The sequence below is a fragment of the Grampus griseus genome (genome assembly GCF_964374135.1).
Source record: "Grampus griseus genome assembly, chromosome: 17".
Taxonomy (NCBI): Eukaryota; Metazoa; Chordata; class Mammalia; order Artiodactyla; family Delphinidae; genus Grampus; species Grampus griseus.
Window position 1 is genome coordinate 41,087,982 of NC_139011.1, and position 19,031 is coordinate 41,107,012.

The 19,031-nt window shown below is 42.6% G+C and overlaps 1 protein-coding gene across 3 annotated transcripts; it reads left to right on the plus strand.

Moving 5' to 3' along the window:
* The first annotated feature begins 297 nt into the window (after positions 1-297).
* TP53INP1 (tumor protein p53 inducible nuclear protein 1) lies at positions 298-16,638 on the plus strand. Of its 3 annotated transcripts, XM_082674437.1 has the most exons (5): positions 298-392; positions 6,947-7,207; positions 7,795-8,155; positions 10,623-10,660; positions 11,767-11,890. In XM_082674437.1, the coding sequence occupies exons 2-4, from the start codon at positions 7,096-7,098 to the stop codon at positions 10,642-10,644; spliced, it is 495 nt and encodes a 164-aa protein (XP_082530563.1). In that variant the 5' UTR covers positions 298-392; positions 6,947-7,095; the 3' UTR covers positions 10,645-10,660; positions 11,767-11,890. The 3 variants fall into 3 exon arrangements, with proteins under 3 accessions (XP_082530563.1, XP_082530561.1, XP_082530562.1); XM_082674435.1 differs by lacking the exon at positions 10,623-10,660 and having other exon boundaries at positions 11,767-16,638; XM_082674436.1 differs by lacking the exon at positions 10,623-10,660 and having other exon boundaries at positions 8,002-8,155; positions 11,767-16,638.
* Positions 16,639-19,031: the final 2,393 nt, after the last annotated feature.

Consider the following 19,031-nt stretch of genomic DNA (forward strand, 5'->3'; position numbering starts at 1 on the left):
GTCACGTGCGTTAGTGACAACCTCTAGCAGGGCGGCCCCGGGGCCCCCGCGCCGCCGATTGGTGGGCCGGGCCTGGCGCGGCCCCGGGGCGGGGCGGGGCGGGGCGGGGCGGGGCGGGGCTGCCCAGCGGGCGGGCCCGACGGGCGGGCGCAGCGGCCGATCAGCTGTTCCGAAGCTGCACAACAACAAAAGGAACGAGACGGGCCGGCGGCGGCCAGTGGCGCGGCCACAGGAGGGCTGGACCGGCCCCGCGCCCCGAGCCCCGCGCCCGCCGTCCGGGAGCCGCAGCTACCTCAGCCGCCCCGCGCCGCCAGCGCACCGGTTCCCGCCGGTCCCCGCCAAGCCGGGCACCCGCTGCCTTCGCCGCCCGTCCGGCTGCTGGTCGGGCCCACGTAAGTGCGGGCGGGGCCGGCGTCCAGGGCCGCTCGCGCCCGGCCGCCCCGCGGCGTTGCCCGACCCGCGCGCCCTGCCCTCGGGTCGGCCCGCGAGCCGCGGTCAGTGCGCTCCCTGCCTCCGCTGCCTCCGCTCCCTCCGCTCGCCACTGCGGGCCGGCTGTCCACCCGCTCGGCAGACCCTCGTTGGTCCCGGGGTGAGGGCGGAGGCGGCGCCCGGACACGGGCCGGCCAAGCCCCGGCGAGGGGCGGCGGTTGGGTGTTCGGTTTCTGCCTCCTCCCCAGAGTGTGGCCTGTTTTCTTGGCCGCGGCGGGACCTCCTCCTCTCTCTCCTCCTCCTCACTCCCCTCCACTCCTCCTCCTGCCCTCCGCCGTTGGACTGCAGCTGCCCGCTGAGGACTCGGCGTCGGAGTCCCCGGCTCCGGAGGAGCTAGCGCGGCCGCCGCCCCGGGACGCATCCTCCCCAGGCCCGCGGCGCCGCCGCTGCTCCTCCCGCAGCCCTCCCAGCGTAGGGTCGCGCTCGGCAGCGCAGCGGCTCAGTTACCCGGCGCCCGGCGCCCGCCGAGTGTCCGCCTGTCCCTTGCATGTTCCTTGACCCTGCTCGATCTTCCACATCACTGTTTGAGGTTGCACGTGTGGAAAGAGCAGTTTCCCTTCCCATCAGAATTAAAACCCTCATCGTTTTGATCACTCGCGCTGATTGGGTGCTTCTCATGTGCCATATACTATGTGAGGACTTTACATGCGTTATCTCAAATTGATTCCCACAGTAACCCTCTGAAGTAGGCTGTATTACGCATAGGAAACCTGAGGGCCCAGAGAGACTGAGTAACTTACTCAAGACTACACGGACAGTTAAAGGGAATTGGTTTTTCTCTTTAAAAAGTTGCAGATGAATTTTACTTAGGGATTCCTTGTTTTTATTGTATTTCCTAATTACACCTGCTCATTATCTTCTATGTTAATTCCAGTTAGAGTAGATTTAGGAAGAGCTCCCCTCCCCCCTTCCATCATTCGGAAAAGAACCTTTTCTGAATACAAAGTAGTTTTGGGAAAGGGGAGTGGAAAGCGACCCATGGGATCATTGAACAGAGGTAATAATGAGGTGCCCCAAGATCTTGAAATCACTTGCTTGGTAATTGAAATATATATTTCATTGCAGATGTGAAAAGCATTAGGAAGCTTTTGCTTTTAAGTCACAGCCACTGTAATCCTGAATTGGCAGCATAATTTTCAAAGGCTCCTGCCTGGAACCAGGACCTTACTAATTTCTATGACTAAGGTCTCGTTTGTTTTTCCATCCTGTCTTTTGTTCTTTTTTGTGAATGCTCCATCGCTTGCTCATAGCTCTCTTGGGAATGGTCCCACTTTCAAAATTTAAGGTTAACAGGCTGTGAATTACCACTTACTGCTGTCTTTGTCCGCTGTCATTCAGCCTTCAGAGCCAACCTGGTGGATCCTGGGGAGAATAACCCCCTTGTAGCCAGTTGAATAGGCTAGGTAGAGTGGAACAAGCAAAGACAACTTTCTTCGCTTGGTTTTAATGCAGTTTAAAATTTATTTAGAATCACTCGAATCAGAATGTTTATTTTTCTAAACTAGTGAGAGAACGATCATTTTGAGGCTGCTTTTTGATGACGATGTGTTAATTTAGCCATTTGATATTTCAAAACTGTCAAGAAGCCACAAGTGTACACATAGTTAGAAGTTAAATCATCAGAGTATTTTTTGTTGTTTTTTTTTTAATTTAAAATGTTTTGGAGCCGCCTACTGGCAGCCAAAAGCAACGGAAAAGTGCTGTTCTCTGAAGTTCGTAGAGCCAGAGTTGAGGCTGGAAGGAGCCTGAGAGATCCTGTGCTGGGGTGGGGTGGGGGTGGGGGGGCAGGGGGGAGCAAGGCCCTTGGGACCAGACACACACGCTAACGTTGGCCCTAGCGCTGACCAGCTCTGTCGCTTTTGAGCAAGTTACTTAATTTCTGAGCCTCAGTTTCCTTATTAGTCAAATGGGACAAATAAGTACCTCAAGTCTGTCACATATAAGCATTCAGTAAATTGTAGCTCTAATTTTTCTTTTTTTTTTTTTTTTTTTCCGTATGCGGATCTCTCACTGCTGTGGCCGCTCCCGTTGCGGAGCACAGGCTCCGGACGCACAGGCCCAGTGGCCATGGCCCACGGGCCCAGCTGCTCCGCGGCACGCGGGACCCTCCCGGACCGGGGCACGAACCCCCGTCCCCCGCATCGGCAGGCGGACTCCCAACCACTGCGCCACCAGGGAAGCCCTCTGATTATTATATAAACATTTTGTCGATAAAGACACTCAGACCCAAGGATGCTAAGTGACTTGCTCACAGTCATACAACTGGTTTGAAGTGAACTTGTGGTTAATACTTACTAGGTGCCTGCTGTATGCCTGCTTTTAAGTGATACATACTTAATCCTCACAATGGCACTACCCTGAGAAAACTGAGGCACCGAGAAGTTACTATATATCCTGAGTACACACAGGTTCCGGGGAGCTGAGTCAAGATTCCAAACAAAGCAGGCCAGCTCCAGAGCCATGCGGCCCCTAGGTTGGTTGCTTGTCTCAAAAATGAGAAAATAAATCGCACGAACAAGCTCTTCCAGACTAGTAACTCCTTTTCTGAGTTCTCAAACGAGAATCCTGTACCCCATAAGTATTAAACTCAGCCATCTTTCTCTGCCCACAGAACATTTCTACTCATGAAATATGAAAACATTGATGATAAAATGTTAGGTAATAAAGCGGGATACAAAATTGTGCGTGCATTAGCCTACAATTGTGATAAAAAGAAACTGTGTAGAAGAAAATGTACAATATGTTAACAATGATTGCAACAAAGCATGGAATAATAACTAGTTTCCTTATTTACTTTCCAAACTTTCTAAATGTGGTTTGGTTCATTTTATAATGAAAAAGACATTTTTTAAAAGGGAGGGAATGGAGGTATTTTGAGCCAAGCAGAAGAGGGACAAAGCTGCCTTCTTGAAATGCTGGGGACCAGACACTGTCTCTTTTCTCCACTGGAGTGAGACTGCCAGGCTTGCAGGTGCCCCAGAGAACAGCAGCGCCACCTAACCTAGCCTTCATTCCTCTACCTGTTTCCTAAATTGCAGAGCTGTATTTGTAAATTTGTCCTCTTAGGACACTTGCTTTCTCTGGAATTTTTCACTTTAGTTTTATCATTGTCCTAGAGTTGTGAATACGAAAAAGTCAGTGGTATGTGGTGAGGAGTGACGTCTGAAGTTCTGCTGTGCCTTTCAGCTCCACATAGAACCAGCCCCATGGAGAGCCTCCATTCCTGGGTGGGAGCCAAGGTCAAGAGTAGCAGTGCCTCGGTAGGGACAGTCTCTGGGTCATTGAGAGGATAGGCCATCAAGACATTAGAAAGATTTTTCTAAAACAGTATTGTCCAATAAAAATATATATGCATGTTTAAATTTTTAAGTAGCCACATTAAAAAGGGGCAAAGAAATAGGTGAAATTAATTTAATTTATATATTTTATTTAACCTAATATATCCCAAATTAAATAAGATTAAAAATTTAGTTTCTCGGTCACACTAGTCACATTTTAAATGTTCATTCACCTAATATCCCTGGCAGCCACCTCACTGAACAATTTTAGTGTATTGGGGTCTCTCCAACAGCTCCTGGTGCTTTGTGACAGCTATAGAAAGCAGGGCCAAAGGAACTTTGCAAAGTTAGACCAACCTCACTTCAGGAAACCGAAAGAAGATTGACTTGTGCCGTCCCATGGAAAGCTCCTCCAGAGACCCCTTTCCTGTGGCAGAGCTGCATGTGTTCCAGGCAAAACCTGGCTTCCATGTTATGGTTTTGGAGCTGCAGCCAGAGGGTGCAGTTTGCAGTTGGGAACTTGCAGCTGCCCAACCATAGTGGCCCCAGCATGTTTTCTGCCTTGTAGCTGCCACTTAAGTGGCCTGGGCCCCAGTGACTTACCTCATGTGGCATCACATTTGGGGGAGAAGGGCTCACTCAAGACGAGCAAGGTTTTCCTGTGGGGTGCTCCCTCCCCACCCAGCAGCTCTCACTGGGGCAGGGGCTGAGTCCAGCCCTGTACTCTGGAGAATTGGCATTATTCTCCCAACCGGGTCAGCAGACACAGAATTGTAGTTGGGGCCGATACATGCCTCCATAATTTAAGAGAAATGGGGAAAAGATTTTGAAAATATCTTTTTTCCCTCCTAGCATATATGCTCAAAACCTTTATTTACATATCAGCTCATCAGCTCATCGGCTGTTTACCCATGGGATAGATCATCTTTTGGGATATGTCAGGCCAATTACACAGCCCGCTTTTCTTCTAAATTCTCTTACATGGAACAGAAATCTGACTTTGTGTTCTCGTACTAGAGCTCCAGACTCCTGGCCATGTTGCTTCCCAGAAGGGTTTCAGGAAGACTGGTTATGCAAGTGATACTTCCTGTTTACCCGCTTTTCGTAATGGATGGCTGAGGATGACAGATTGTGGCCACAGAAGTATTCCAGTGCCGTCTGTGCACACATCTGTAGTACTGCACATGGGCAGTAGCCTGCAGTGTGCACATAAAGAACTGAACCAGGAGCCTCATCAGCTGCAGAGCCGAACTACATTTACAGCTAAAGATGACTGTCTTGAAAGTGAAATGTCAAGAGTCTGAAGTTAGGGATTCAAGACTGACACTCCCTGGATGTGCTCACCCACTCTTATGGTTCCTGTCATCCCCTCTGTGTTGATAACTCTCAAATCTGTGCCCCCAGCAGACACCACGCTCTTGGACTGCAGAGTCCTGTACTCAGCTGCCTTCCAGACATCCCCGGTGTGGGATTTGCAGATTTCCACAATTCCATGTGTCCAGAGTGCACAGCCTGTACCTCTGCAGTGTTCCTCTTCCACTGAACTATCCCACCATCCCCCCAGTTGGTCAGGCCAAAAACCTGGGGCATCCTTGACCTTTCCCTCCCCTTCACTTCTGGCTTACAAGGTCCTGCAGGATCTGGTCCCCACTTAGCCCCCGAGCCTGCTCTCAGGACCGTCCACCTGGATCTTGAGCCACACCGAAGGCGCCACATTCTCACTTATCTGCACATTTTCACAGTGTTCTTTCTCCTCCTTCCTCCGTTCTTGAGCTTCTCAGCCATTCACGATTGAAGTCATTGATTTCAGGTGTCCTTGCCTGACCTCTGCCTGTGTGGATTTGAGGAGCACTGGTACTTCTCCTCAAGTGGCACTCATCACGCTGGGTTGTTGCACTTGCCGTGGGAGGGCCTTGTCTACTGCTGCCTCCGCTGCACTGAGCGCTCGGCCTGACCCGTAATAGGTGCTCAGCAAATATTTGTGACTAATAGTTGACATTGACTGAGAATCTTGTACCAAGTGCCTTGCTAAGTAGGTTGCCTGCACTATCTCATTTGACAAGAGTAGGATCTGGGAGACTATGTAGGAGTGGTGATTGGCAAAGTCTGGAGAGACACCAGTTGGCTTCAACCAGGGTGAGAGTGGTGGAGAGAAGTAGGTGGATTCGAGCCAAGTGTGCAGCTAGAGGCAACAGGACTTGCTGGGAGTTTGGATGAGGGGTGGAGCGCGGGGGTAAGGATCAAAGGGAGTCGAGGGTAAGGGCTAGGCTTTTGGCCTGAATAACTGCTGGATGCTGCTGCCTCTCCTTCCTGAGTAGGGGGTGAAGGGCAAGTGTGCCTGAGTATGTTTGTAGGGGAAAATTAAAAGATCTCTTTGCTATTTTGGGGGTTTGATACGCCCATCGGGTAGGCAGGCAGAAATGGATATATAAATCTGGAACTCTGGAAGAAGATCAGATGAGGCTGGAGTTCCTCATTTAGAACTCACGGGAACTCCATGAGGTAGAACCACTGCCTCCTGAAATATTGACTTCCTTACTCTTAGGGCATAAACCACAGAGCCAGCATTTGAACCCAGGCACAGTGGTCGTTTCCGGTTCTAGTTGCTGTTCACCTGAGTTTTCTACAGTTTGACTTTCTCCATGCCAGCTGCAGGAATTGTTTTGAAGGTCAAAGTACTTACAGATTTTAAATGTAATTAGGTGTGCTTAACGATCATATGCAAAAACAGAGCGGAGAAAGGGTGCCAGGGAAAGGTGAGGGCCTGGCGTGATAGTGGTCACTCACTGGTCTCTACTGCGGGCTTCATTTGGCAGCTTCTGGCCAGTTGACCATGAACACCCAGTCTTTGCTCTACTTACAGAAAAGTAGTATTTCAGTTGACACACGTTGTTCAAATTTATCCCTTATTATGAAAGCACAGGTGTGAAAAAGAACCAACCCCTTCTTTTGCACATTTTGAGATATTTACAGGTTGTGTTTGAGTACTCGATTCATAATGTTTGTAAAAAAGAGATATTGCACATCTTGTGTTTGAAAGAAGGGAAGAGCCATAGCTGTAGGCTAAGGCATGTGCTTTTTTCTAAGGGTGGGGATATGTGTGTGTATTTTAAAACCACATACACGTATTACATAAACGTGCTGATTTGAAATAACCTTCTTTTTCTCTTTTATTTTAGGGATAATGACTCTTCTTGCTTCTCGCCTAAGTTGAATAAGCAACTTGTGCACTTTAATCCCCTGTCAGTGCCATCAGGCTGACAGAAGACAGGTTTTTGAAATCTCAGCTATAAAGACATCCAGCCAAAGTCTCAGTCTTGCCTTAACAATGTTTCAGAGACTGAATAAAATGTTTGTGGGTGAAGTCAATACTTCTTCCAACCAAGAACCAGAATTTAGTGAGAAAGAAGATGATGAATGGATTCTTGTTGACTTCATAGGTAAGGGTGTTCTTAGCCGTTAATCATCACAGCAAAAGTGGAAACTCTTGCATCTAGTTTTTGCATAAGTAAACCAGTAACTCTGAAGGTTTTTAAGCCTTAAAAGTAAATAAACAAGAATTTGTCTGAAAAATTTGCAGGAAGCATTCTGTGCCGGATGATCAGTCAGGGAAATTGTTTGATGTCAGACTTTGCAGTTTTGCAGCTCTTACACCCCGATCAAATCAGAGGCACTTTAATAGAAAATCCTCATACTAGACAAGCAGTAACCCATTTGGCGCATTATGTGTTTCCTCAGCAGAAGAGAAACAGCCTTAAAAACTGTTCCTGCAAAACCAACATAATCCATCCCTACAGTGATACACACCCCCCAAGACACACACACACACACGCACACACATACTAGGTGCTGAGAAATTATAATCATTGTGAGTGAATATGAATGGTTTTGTTTCTGACCTAAGTAAAGGGAGGAATGTGAGCATCAGCTAACAGCATCATCTCTTCTTTTTCTGTGCTCTGATGTGATATCAATGTGATACTCCTATCCCGTGGGACTTCAACGACGTGTGTGGACTACGATCTAGACACTTGCACTGGTTTCTCAGCAGCAGAAGACGAGGAAGAAGAAGACATCAGTGAAGAGTCACCTACCGAGCACCCTTCAGTCTTTTCCTGTTTACCCGCGTCTCTCGAGTGCTTAACTGATACAAGTGATTCCTGCTTCCTCCAGTTTGAGTCCTGTCCGATGGAGGAGAGCTGGTTTATCACCCCTCCCCCGTGTTTTACTGCAGGTGGATTAACCACTATCAAGGTGGAAACCAGTCCTATGGAAAACCTTCTCATCGAACACCCCAGCATGTCTGTCTATGCTGTGCATAACCCCTGCCCCAGCCTCAGTGAGGCCCACTGTGGGACTGAGGAATTTCATAACCCAAGCAGTCCCAGGTACGTTGCTCTCTCCACAGACAGTCTGTTTAGTATGCATTTTATTTATTTCTACTACAGTTCAAAGCTGAGTTTTTAGAAGATGCAAAGCAATCTTATAGAGATTCATGAAAGTCTATGCCTAGTGCACAAGGCAGTTGATGGTATGAAAAAACTTATTCCTTTTAGATTTTCAAAAAAGTGAGTTATAGCATGGCCCCAGTCACGTAATGGAGAGCTGTGTCATTTATAAAATCATGCTACTGAATGGGAGGAAAAGACTGGCCTTTCTGCTCAGTATCTTAGAATATAACTCTGGCACTTTATAGACTGGATTATTTGGGGCATCAAATCCGACAAGAATAGTATATCTTAAAATAAATCTCTTATGATCTTCCAAGTAGTCCTAACTAGGTCACGTCAAATGGCGCTGAACCTTAAAACCTGAGGAATCTCAAGCATGAAGTAAAACGGCAGATTTACCAGAACATTTTGCTCGGAGGGTTGTTATCTGCCTTATGGAGGAAAGATTTCATACCCAAACCATGTTTTGCTGTTACACGGGTGTCCCAAGTGCTCTGAAAGGCTCTGTTCGAATGGCAGATAGGTTGAGGGCCTGGAAAGGTTCAGGGAGGGTGCCTGGTCAGTGATGTATTCCAAAACAAACTCACAGTCTGTGGCCTTCATTCAGAGACTATACTCAAGATCGCTCCCACCCACTAAAATAAAACCCATGGCCACGTTAATTAGCTCAAAGTCCAGCTAGTCCGTGATGCATGTTAGTGGAAGGTTTCCTATGGTAATAAAGTATTTGCAGGATGCTGGTACTGACTTAGTTCCCTTAGTACCTGTCAAGGGAACAGGTGAATTGTGGTTCGTGCTGTCATCCAAAAGGCCTCTTTTGGGATTGTCCAGCCTCCAACTCTACTAACTAGACCACTGTATATATCTTCTATTTCCTGTTTGCCAAATATAAACAAAAGCCCAGGCAGCTCCTTAATTTGTTAACTTTACCAGAGTTTGCTGCACTCTCAAGTCTCAATATTGTAGATGATCTTGAATGAGGATAAACATACACTTGTACCAAATTGAAAAACAATTTGCTTATATAGTTAACCCAGGCTTTATACTGGGTAAGATCTTTGATGGGAAATGTTACTTTAACTGGCACTGTATTCCACACTATAAATTTATCAAGAGGTTAATGTTTCAGGCATTCCAACAAAAGTTTAAAATATAATTTTTTGGAAGTGGTATTGATTTAATTGCTTTACAGTTGATGCAAATTAATTTCTTCAGTTCTTAGAAATTTTTTCCACCCTGATTTTGATCTCATCTTTGAGGAATTCCACTTGAGAATTTACCGTGATTAATAGCCCCTTTAAATTAGTAACATTTGTATATTTACGTTTCAGTATTTTGTTTTAATTGTGTGTGTATACATATATGTATTCAGCAGCTTTGTGGACAACTTATTATAGAAGCAGTACATAGGCACTACAGAAAATTAGAAAATGCAAAAAAATTTTAAATGACGTTCTCACTACCAAGAGATGAATACTGTTAAGACTCTAGGTCATATCCTTCCAGATTGTTTTTTCTGAATGTGCCCATGCACAGGTACATACACCATTTTAACCTAAGTGGCATCAAGCTGTATGTACTATTTTATAATCTGCTTCCTTAGGCAATGATCTCTACCTTTTTTTCCAGTAAAATTTTACTTCGTCAACTACACAGACCATTCTCAGATTTGCCTGCTAGAGTCCAGAATATTTCATCTAGTTTGTCCAAACCAGCATCCAGTTCAGGACCTTGCACTGCATCTGGTTATGTGTTTGCAGTTTTGATGCAGTGAGAATGTTCATTTTTTTATATCTTGTTTGTTACTGTATCTTGTTATATGTTTTGATATAATGTTGATATAACACATAGGGTAGTTAAACATAAAGGATCAAATGAACACAATTTTATATGAATTCTTTTTGAACATAAGAAAGTACTGCAAATTATTATAGTTTTATAATAATTAAAATTTTCTTAACATCTTTATATTTGGATTTGAAATTCTTATAAGAAAGGCCCACTAAATCAAGATAGAGATAAGATGTCACCAAAATTAGGAGGATGGCTCTGTAGTAAATATTTGTATTTTCTGAGCAAGAAATAAATCATATATCTTTCAAAAGTTAGATTGTTTCCATCCTGTCTATCCTTGAAGAGATTACCATAAAGCACATAAAAGTAAGGTGCTTCATAATTAAAGATGGGCTTCAGAGTATGTACTTTATTGCATTTTAGCCTTTATAAATATTGTTTGTGAAGGTTTATGTGCTATCATAATCTTGAATTAAGTAATACATGTGCCTTTAATGACCCATAGTAAACCAGTTATAATAAAGAAAAGTTGACCACATACTAATAGTAAAATTAAATAGCATTTTAAACCTTACTAGTGATTTAATAGTTCACCATTTAACATTTGTAGGGCCAGGAAAAGCTGCTTATAAGACTCACTGGCACAGAGTAAGTATATTCCCTTTGAGACTGTGTGATATGTGTATCAGTCTGAGCAGGGAGGCGAAGGACTCGAGGCACCCACCTTTTAGAAACCACTGTCTTTATTTTCACTGCTCTCTATTAGTTTCTTAATGTGACCTGCTTTAATTCTACCATTTAATAAAAACAATATATTAAAAGATCATTGTGTTTTCCTCTAGTGGTTATAGGCAGAATATATAACTGCCTTTCCTGTGTAAAATAACCCTTAAAAATCTTGAAGTTCTTCATTATGTGTAAATATAGTTTAGATCTATTGATTAGCTTTTAATATAGAAAACATATAATAATTATGTGGTTTGTAGCCATATTTTAAGATTGTGTTCTCCCTAAGGGTTTTTATAACATTGCTATGCAAATGCCATTACAAAATGTGCCCAGTTGTGATATAAATTTAAAACTTAGAATTGTTTTCTGTAATAAGCAGGTAGCTTCTTACTGAGAATTTTAAATGAGTAGAATTTCCTTATGCATGTTTCTAGTAAATACAGATTTAAAGCCTGTTACCTAGAACATTTTACTTATAGACAGAAAACATCTGTGAAGGTGCTGTTGGCGCAGTGCATCAGTATCAACCCTGCCTCATAACCATGGTCTTTGGAATGTGACCTATGTTGGAATATTGGTTGAGTCAGTTAGTAATTGTGACCTTAACGTCTCTGAGCCTGAGTTTTTTGATCAGTAAAATCTGGGAGTTAATACAGTTTCCTTTTAAGGTTGTAGTGAGAATTAAAACACATGTTAGTTCCCCTCCTAGGAAGCTTATATAAATGTGTTTGTGTATAACTGAAATTCACTCAAAGCGTAAAGCATTTTTTAAAAAATACAGCCCACTTAATTAACCACCTGTGGGTTCTATGGCGTATTTCGATTGAAAGTTGGCTTCTCCTTTCTACCATTATCAGTCAGTGTGGTCACTGACTGATATAAGCTTGTCTGTCAGCCATGAGACACTAAGCTCTCATTCAACCATAAACAAATTAGTGTCGCAAATTGAGTTGCCAGGTAGCTTTTGCAGTCTCATTAATAACATACTCTGTTGCTTAATACATCCCCATTTTTTTCTGTTTCAGAGTGGAAGCTCAGAGTGAAATGGGGCAGCACATTCATTGCTATGTGGCAGCTCTCGCTGCTCATACAGCTTTTCTGGAGCAACCCAAGAGCTTTCGCCCTTCCCAGTGGATAAAAGAACACAGTGAAAGACAGTCTCTGAACAGAAATAGCCTTCGTCGCCAAAATCTTACCAGGGATTGCCACTCTCGGCAAATCAAGCACAATGGCTGGGCTGTCCATCAGCCCTGCCCACGTCAGTACAATTACTAAGAATTTCAAGTGTGTTTGGTTGGTCTCTCTTGGCTTGTGCATATGTGTGTGCATGTGTGTGTATGGACGATGAATATGCTGTCTCTTTACAGACAACTGATGACCAATCACACAGTTTTATCGGTATGTTTAGACACTATCTTGAAGACCAGATTTACATGCTGTGTATCACGTAATGCCTTGCTCTTAACATTTACTTTTTTGTAAATCTTTTCAGAATATTTTTGGAAACATATCAATACAGTTACAGTGTTTAGTGTTTGGGAATGTCTTTAAATCTATTACGGTGTACACAAGTTAGCAATTTAAAGAGATTTCTTCCCAAGTACGAGAATAGGCACCTTTCAATTTCATTTTATTTGGTATTAATCAATCTTTTGAGTAAGCAGAAATTTATTCTCAGGGTCAGCCGTACACTTTATTGACCAGTACTTGATAATCTTTTCTGTATATAGCGAATACATTTTTACACACTAACACGAGCATTAACAAGTGATGTGGTTGCCGCAGATATAATGGAATTATGGCTGAACTTTATTTTGGAAGAAAACTTGATATATTTCTGTGTGTATGGGTTTTTTATTTCCCAGATTAGCCATACAGTTCATTTTGGAATTCAGGTACATTAAGTGTTAGCGAACAGTACATTCAGTGATTCCGATGTGACTGTGTGACATGGTACAGACATTACAGGCATCGTGGGACAACAGCACTCGTCTCACATGCAGAGGGATTAAATTAGACCTGTGAAATTATATTTGAAAAAATGTGTGTCCATAACTAACCCATTGGTCTACTGTTTAAGTTGTTTGGATTCTTTCCTGCCAGCTCTGGCTACTCGCCACCTCACATCAGCTGTAAATTCGGAAGTACTTGTCCTAGCACTTGAGTGACTTCCTATTTATATGTGCCCAAGGGAAGAGAGAGGCTTTGTATTTCTGATGCAGTGATAGATCCTCTGCCACGGAGACTATCCTGCCGAGTGGCAAGCAAGGGTGAAGGGGATCCCTGGTGACATCTCTTCATAGCATCTAAATGAAGGGTGACAGGTTGGCTTCCTTGAGTTTTCATATTTTTGTTTTAACTCGGGCTTCGGGCAAAATCTTTAACCACTTTGGCCTCTGTTTCCTCCACCAGTGGGGGAGCAGTGGTACGTTCCGCCCTCACAGTTGTTGGGAGGACTGTTGGGAGGACTGTCTACTGACTGGAAGTGGGACTGCCGAGAACTGATCCTTGCGTGAAATTCCAGGGGCCTCTCTGCCGAGACTGGTGATGGGGGTGGGGCTGCGGCAACTCCTCTGCCACAGCTGCTCCTCAGAGGCGATGCTAATGAAGCCGGGGCGGGGCTTCTTTCACACAGAGGCCAGTTCACTCAGCGCAGAGGAAATCGGTTTCCTTACCTCTAGCCACTCACTTTTATTTTTTAGCAGCTGTAATGGGTTTCGCTGAGCCATCTGCACTCTTCACCAGCTCCCTCTGAAATTAAGTTCAACGTATTTACAATCCAAAGCACATTCTACATAGACAGAGCAGTACAATCACCTTCATAATCAAATAGCTTATTTTTCCATCTCCTCTGCAACCCTAATTAAATAAGTACACCGCTATACAGTGTTGTCAAGGGCAAAAGCAGCATATAGTTATATGAAGTATTAGTATATTCTTCAGTAACCCTGTAGCAGTTGGATGCAGGGAACCATGGGAGATTTTTTTTGAGCGAAGAGCTGTGCTCTTTTCTGACTAGACTGCGGTATGTGGAGTCGGGAGAGGTTCAAATAGCTTAGTTAGGTGGTGGTGGTAGGTTGTTCGTCCACTGGCTGTGCTGAAGGGCCAGGAATGTCTCTTTAGAACAAGAGTCTAGATCCCCCTTCCCTCCTTAGTCCCCTTCCATTTCAGCTACCCCTTTATTTATTTGTTTTCTAATAAGAGGCCAAGTCTGTAAACTTTTGTCAAACTGAGCTAGAAGTTATTTTGTTACTACTTGTGTTTACCAGAGGTGGGAGATAAGGTAGAGTTTTCATGGAGGTGTGTATGTTTTCTACCGTGACTGTTAAAGGGCCGTATGTTGCTAACTTGAGCATAGATGTAAGCCTCTGAATACATGGGGGTCTCTTTTTTCATATATTAAATGCAAGTTGTTAGTACCTCACGAGTTAAAGAAGTTCAGCCATGAGAATTTGTTTGGCAGCATGAACAGATTTGTATATAAAACTGCAATGGTCTTTTTTTTACTATTATTTTTTCAGATTTCCTAATACCTTAAATACATTTACATCTCTATCAGTTACTGACTTTTTGTTTGCCTTATTTGGGCCAAGTTTTTTTATGCTTTGTACCTGGAAAACAAATGATTTCAGTCTTTGCGATGTTTTTTCAGTGTAAGCGTTACCACACACCATCCGTGATATCATACTGTCGTTTCTGTATCAGTATCTAAGGTTTCTGTCTAAAATTGGCACATGTAAGCATTAAAGAAAGTGGTTATATAATGCAGTTGAAGTTCTTGGTCATTAGATGTTTGTTAGGGATCTACTGTGTGCGAGACATTAAGACCAATAATAACAGAGAGTGATGTTGACTGTTTTCTTTGAAACATGGCTGAAATGCAGCTTATTATAAGTTTATTATTTTTGCTATTGTAAATATTAGTGGTTTACAATGTGCTTTAGTGCATATTCCTTAAACATTTAAGCAGTGAGAAATAAGACCCCTTTGAATTTAGTGCTCTGTTTCTAAACTGATAATATAGAATGTTACTTGGAAAAAGTCTGGAATATGTGGTGCACACAGCAGTGTTTCATGAACGAGTTTCTTAGTTTTTATAATGCACCATGTTTCTCAAAGTTTGTGTTTTTTGTTAATAAAACATTTTATAATGTATATCCTATGCTTATTACTTTTCCTTCTTCACTTAGTTTGATTACGTACTGCACCGTAAGTTGAAGATTAACCACCCGTTATTTATCTTCTGTGGCAATTTATAATATATGTTTGGGTGGGTGGGGAATTTTTGGCAGAAGGTGCAAAGTGATTGGATTTTTTACTTACTGTTCCAGGGAGCTTTTTTAACATTCATTTCCTGTGCATGTTTTCAGTTCCCATGCAAACTGTTCCTGTTTACGTACCTTCCATGTTGTATCAGTACTTTGATTCTAGTGAGATGACAGTTTACTTAAAACTTGAGAGGGCCATTCAGCATTGCCTAATGTTTTTACTTCTCAAATCTGTGTAGTACACTGGTTTGTAATCTCTATGTCTTCCTTGAATCTGGGTGTCTTTGCTATTTCTCTTCCTCCTCAAGGAAATATATTGTCTTCTATACTCTTTAAGAAAAGAGAGCAAAGAAGGGTATCTTTCTTATTCTCATTTTCTTTGAGTTGGAAACAAACAAACAAAAAAATTGAAGGACTCCAACTAGAAGATAGACATTTAAATTTAAATAGCTTAGTGGAGAAAGTTTAAGAGTTTCCAAGTATTAGTTTTTGTTTTTAGAATCAGTTAAGAGACTGCTCCTTGTACTGGAGATACTAGCATATGTTTGTAATGTTACCTTAAAATTATCTTTTTATTTTATAAGTCCCATACATACTGGTTAAATTCTTTAAAAAGTTGGGCTACTATCATGGACACGTTCACTGCCATGGGCCCTGTTGATTATTATAAATGGCGTCCTTATCTACTTAATGCTTAAAGTTTTATATAAAATGCTTTATTTAGAGAACATATAGTGGTGTCAGCCTTGCCATGTACCAATTTCACTTGAAATGTGACACCAATTAGTGGTTTGGGGTGGAGAAAGAGGTCCTGGAAAGCATACAGATATCTTTTCCTATTTGCAACAGTATCCTTTATGTGGGAGGAGAAGTTACTATTCCAAGGAAGGCAGCTTAAGTGGATATTCTTTTGTGTGTCACTGAGAATTTTCCTTAAAACATTTTTTTAAATTGTATCATCATTGTTAAATGCCCAATTTTGCTCAGTATTTGCCTGAAGTTTTAGTATTTGTTTTCTAGGAGGACTTCTAAAAACCAAACCAGTACTTGGGGAGGTTGGATGTGTGTGTTTCCAGGCTTGCTGTGTATGAGTGGTTTTGCTTGCTTTTTGGTTGTGTTTTCCTCCAGAGGTGTGGAACCTTAATCAGTAATTGTGTGTGTGTGTTTTAAGTGGCTTTGGTTTTTTGTTTTTGTTTTTTTCTCAAGTAAAATTGTGAACACATTTGCTTTTCAAGGGCAGGGCATCAGTTCTAGAGACTGAAGAGTATTTGTAGGTTATACTATGTGCCTTCTTGATGTGTTTCTGGACACAATTTTTTTTCGACAACTTGAAAACTCAAAAGGGACATTTGATTAGGTTATATACTGTACATCAATCTATGCACAAATGGCAGCTTGTTTTCTTGAGCCACTGTCTAAATATTTTTTTTCTGTTTTTATAGAAGGTTTTTATACTGATTAGTTCATAGATTGTCAGTTTTCTACACAGACTAAACAATACAGCACTTTGCCAAAAATAAGTGTAGCATTGCTTAAACATTGTGTATTAACACCAGTTCTTTGTAATTGGGTTCAGTGGTGTATTTTGCACTACCTGGAGTTATGGATTTTAATCTGTCAGTAAATAAAATGTGCTTTAACTTCACATTTGTCAGATTCTCTTATTTTTGTCTTTATGGTCATTAGTCTTAAAACTACATACAACTTAGTTAAAATACTTGCTTTTTAGTTTTACTTGTCCAAAAGATTTATTTAATATGCACTTTAAATACTTTTTTAAAACTAATTTTTATTGGAGTATATTTGATTTACAGTGTTGTGTTAGTTCCTGCTGTACGGCACTTAAAATATTTTTTTAAACTTGCATAAATTAGCATATTAACATTTTTCATCTAAAATGAATAATCATTTACGTGAACATGAATTTGAGGATGACCTGCAGCCAGAACCTTTTCCCTCCAGCCAATCTGTATTAAAAAACAAATATAGAGGGGCTTCCCTGGTGGCGCAGTGGTTGAGAGTCCGCCTGCCGATGCAGGGGACACGGGTTCGTGCCCCGGTCCGGGAAGATCCCACATGCCGCGGAGCGGCTGGGCCCGTGAGCCATGGCCGCTGAGCCTGCGTGTCCGGAGCCTGTGCTCCGCAACAGGAGAGGCCACAGCAGTGAGAGGCCCGCGTACCGCAAAAAACAACAACAACAAAAAAAACAAATATAGAATTTAATACACTGGTTCTTAGCCTTTTTAAAGCAAGCTTGGTGAATTCTTAATAGTTCCTCTCTCCTCTTCCAGATAAACGCAGACACAATCTTACATAAACATTTCAGGACAATATGGACATCCCTGAGGTCCACTTATACCCCCTATTGTGGCACTGTAGTGTTTTTTGGTTCTTTTGTTTGTTTGATAGTTTTTGCCACACCACTCGGCTTGTGGGATCTTAGTTCCTCGACTAGGGATTGAGCCTGGGCCGGGACAGTGAAAGCGCCGAGTCCTAACCACTGGACAGCCAGGGAATTCCTGTGGCACTGTAGTTTAAATAGGCCAGTAAACATTCAGAATACTTGAATAGGAAGCACAAAGAATAACTCCTATATTAATGGATCCTTGGGGAAGAGAAGCATTCTAGAACTATAGCTTATGATTTCAAGACATTTTTATCATCTCTTGAGACTCTCAGCTGAGAAGAAAAGATTGGGGGCAGGGGTGAAGAAGAGGGGTCACTCCAAAGATGAAAAATAAGGTCATGAAAGTTGTCTTGGGAAGGAGCAGCTTGAAATGAAAGAGCCTAACCTGGAGTGGCAGGTGAATGGTTGTTGCTGAGAAGAGTGTTTAAAAAGGTCCACTTACAAGGTGGCTGGAATGTCAAAGGAATCTATTAGCAGCTCCATCACATCTCAAGGGCAATGACTGCGAGGAATCGAACGTAGATGAGTCAGAAGCAACGGTGGCTTGTGGGGGATGGGTATGTTGGGGTTTCACAGCTTGACCTATGGCCTAAGATTATCTGCTCCTTTGTTTGAATCTGTACTGACCAGAAGAATATTCACTGTCTGTAAAATATTAGGAACCACCAGATGTTTACACACAGGAGAATAGTTGAAAATACTGTGGTTCATTGCACAATGGAGGTCAATGCACATCAATAAAAAAAAAAAAGAACAAGATCTGTGAACTGATTTGGAGTGATTTCTCAGGCTCTGAAGTGTAAAAAAGCAAAGTGCAAATGAGTATCTAGAGTAAGATACCCTCCATGCAAGAAAGAAGAGGTAAGAAAACACGCATGTATCTGCTCATTTGTACAAAACGTAGGAAGAATAAACCAGAAATGAAATCTTCAGAGGGCAGGTAAAACAGGTTCATGGGGGTGAGGAAGGAGGAATACTTCTGAGTATCACTTTTGTATAGCTTTGGCTTTTAGAACCATAGTAATGCTTCCAACACCTCCCAAAATAAAAAATGAAAATCAACCAGGGTGTGTGTGGGTGAAGGAGGAACCCCAAATAGGAACCAATTACAACTGGACCTATTACAAATGATAACATAACCACACTAAAGGGAACTGGGACGAAAAGAATTAAGTAACTGGAAATTAGTATTTTGACTGGGTACCATAAGGCTAAGATGAACTGTGCACAAATAATCTAGTAGTAATCTGTTGCTCACAGAGGTATGAGTTAATAATTCTGTCATTTTGTATAATGTCATTGTGTATATTAGGACTGAACACACCCCATGAGGCAGACACACCCTAAAGTGACCCCTAGTGAGTCACAGCTTCTGTAATGCCTTTTCCTTCAGTGAAGGCTGAACCAGTGCAGTGGTTGCTTCTAACCAGTAGAATATGGCAAAGGTGAAGGGACTTTGCAGATGTAATTACAGTCCCTAATCAGCTGATTTGAAGATGAAAATAGTCTCCTGGATGGGACTGACCAATCAGGCAAGCCCTTTGAAAGAGAGTCTAGAGGTCATGGACTTGAAGCTCTCTTTCCATTGCTGGGCTTGAAAAAGCAAGCTGCTAGG

What these genes read in the sequence shown, in the direction of transcription:
- TP53INP1 (XM_082674435.1), top strand. Translation starts at nt 7,096, where the DNA reads ATGTTTCAGAGACTGAATAAAATGTTTGTGGGTGAAGTCAATACTTCT. An exon ending in GATTCTTGTTGACTTCATAG is followed by an intron (nt 7,208 to 7,794) that starts GTAAGGGTGTTC and finishes ACTACGATCTAG; the next exon opens with ACACTTGCACTGGTTTCTCA. An exon ending in CATAACCCAAGCAGTCCCAG is followed by an intron (nt 8,156 to 11,766) that starts GTACGTTGCTCT and finishes TTTCTGTTTCAG; the next exon opens with AGTGGAAGCTCAGAGTGAAA.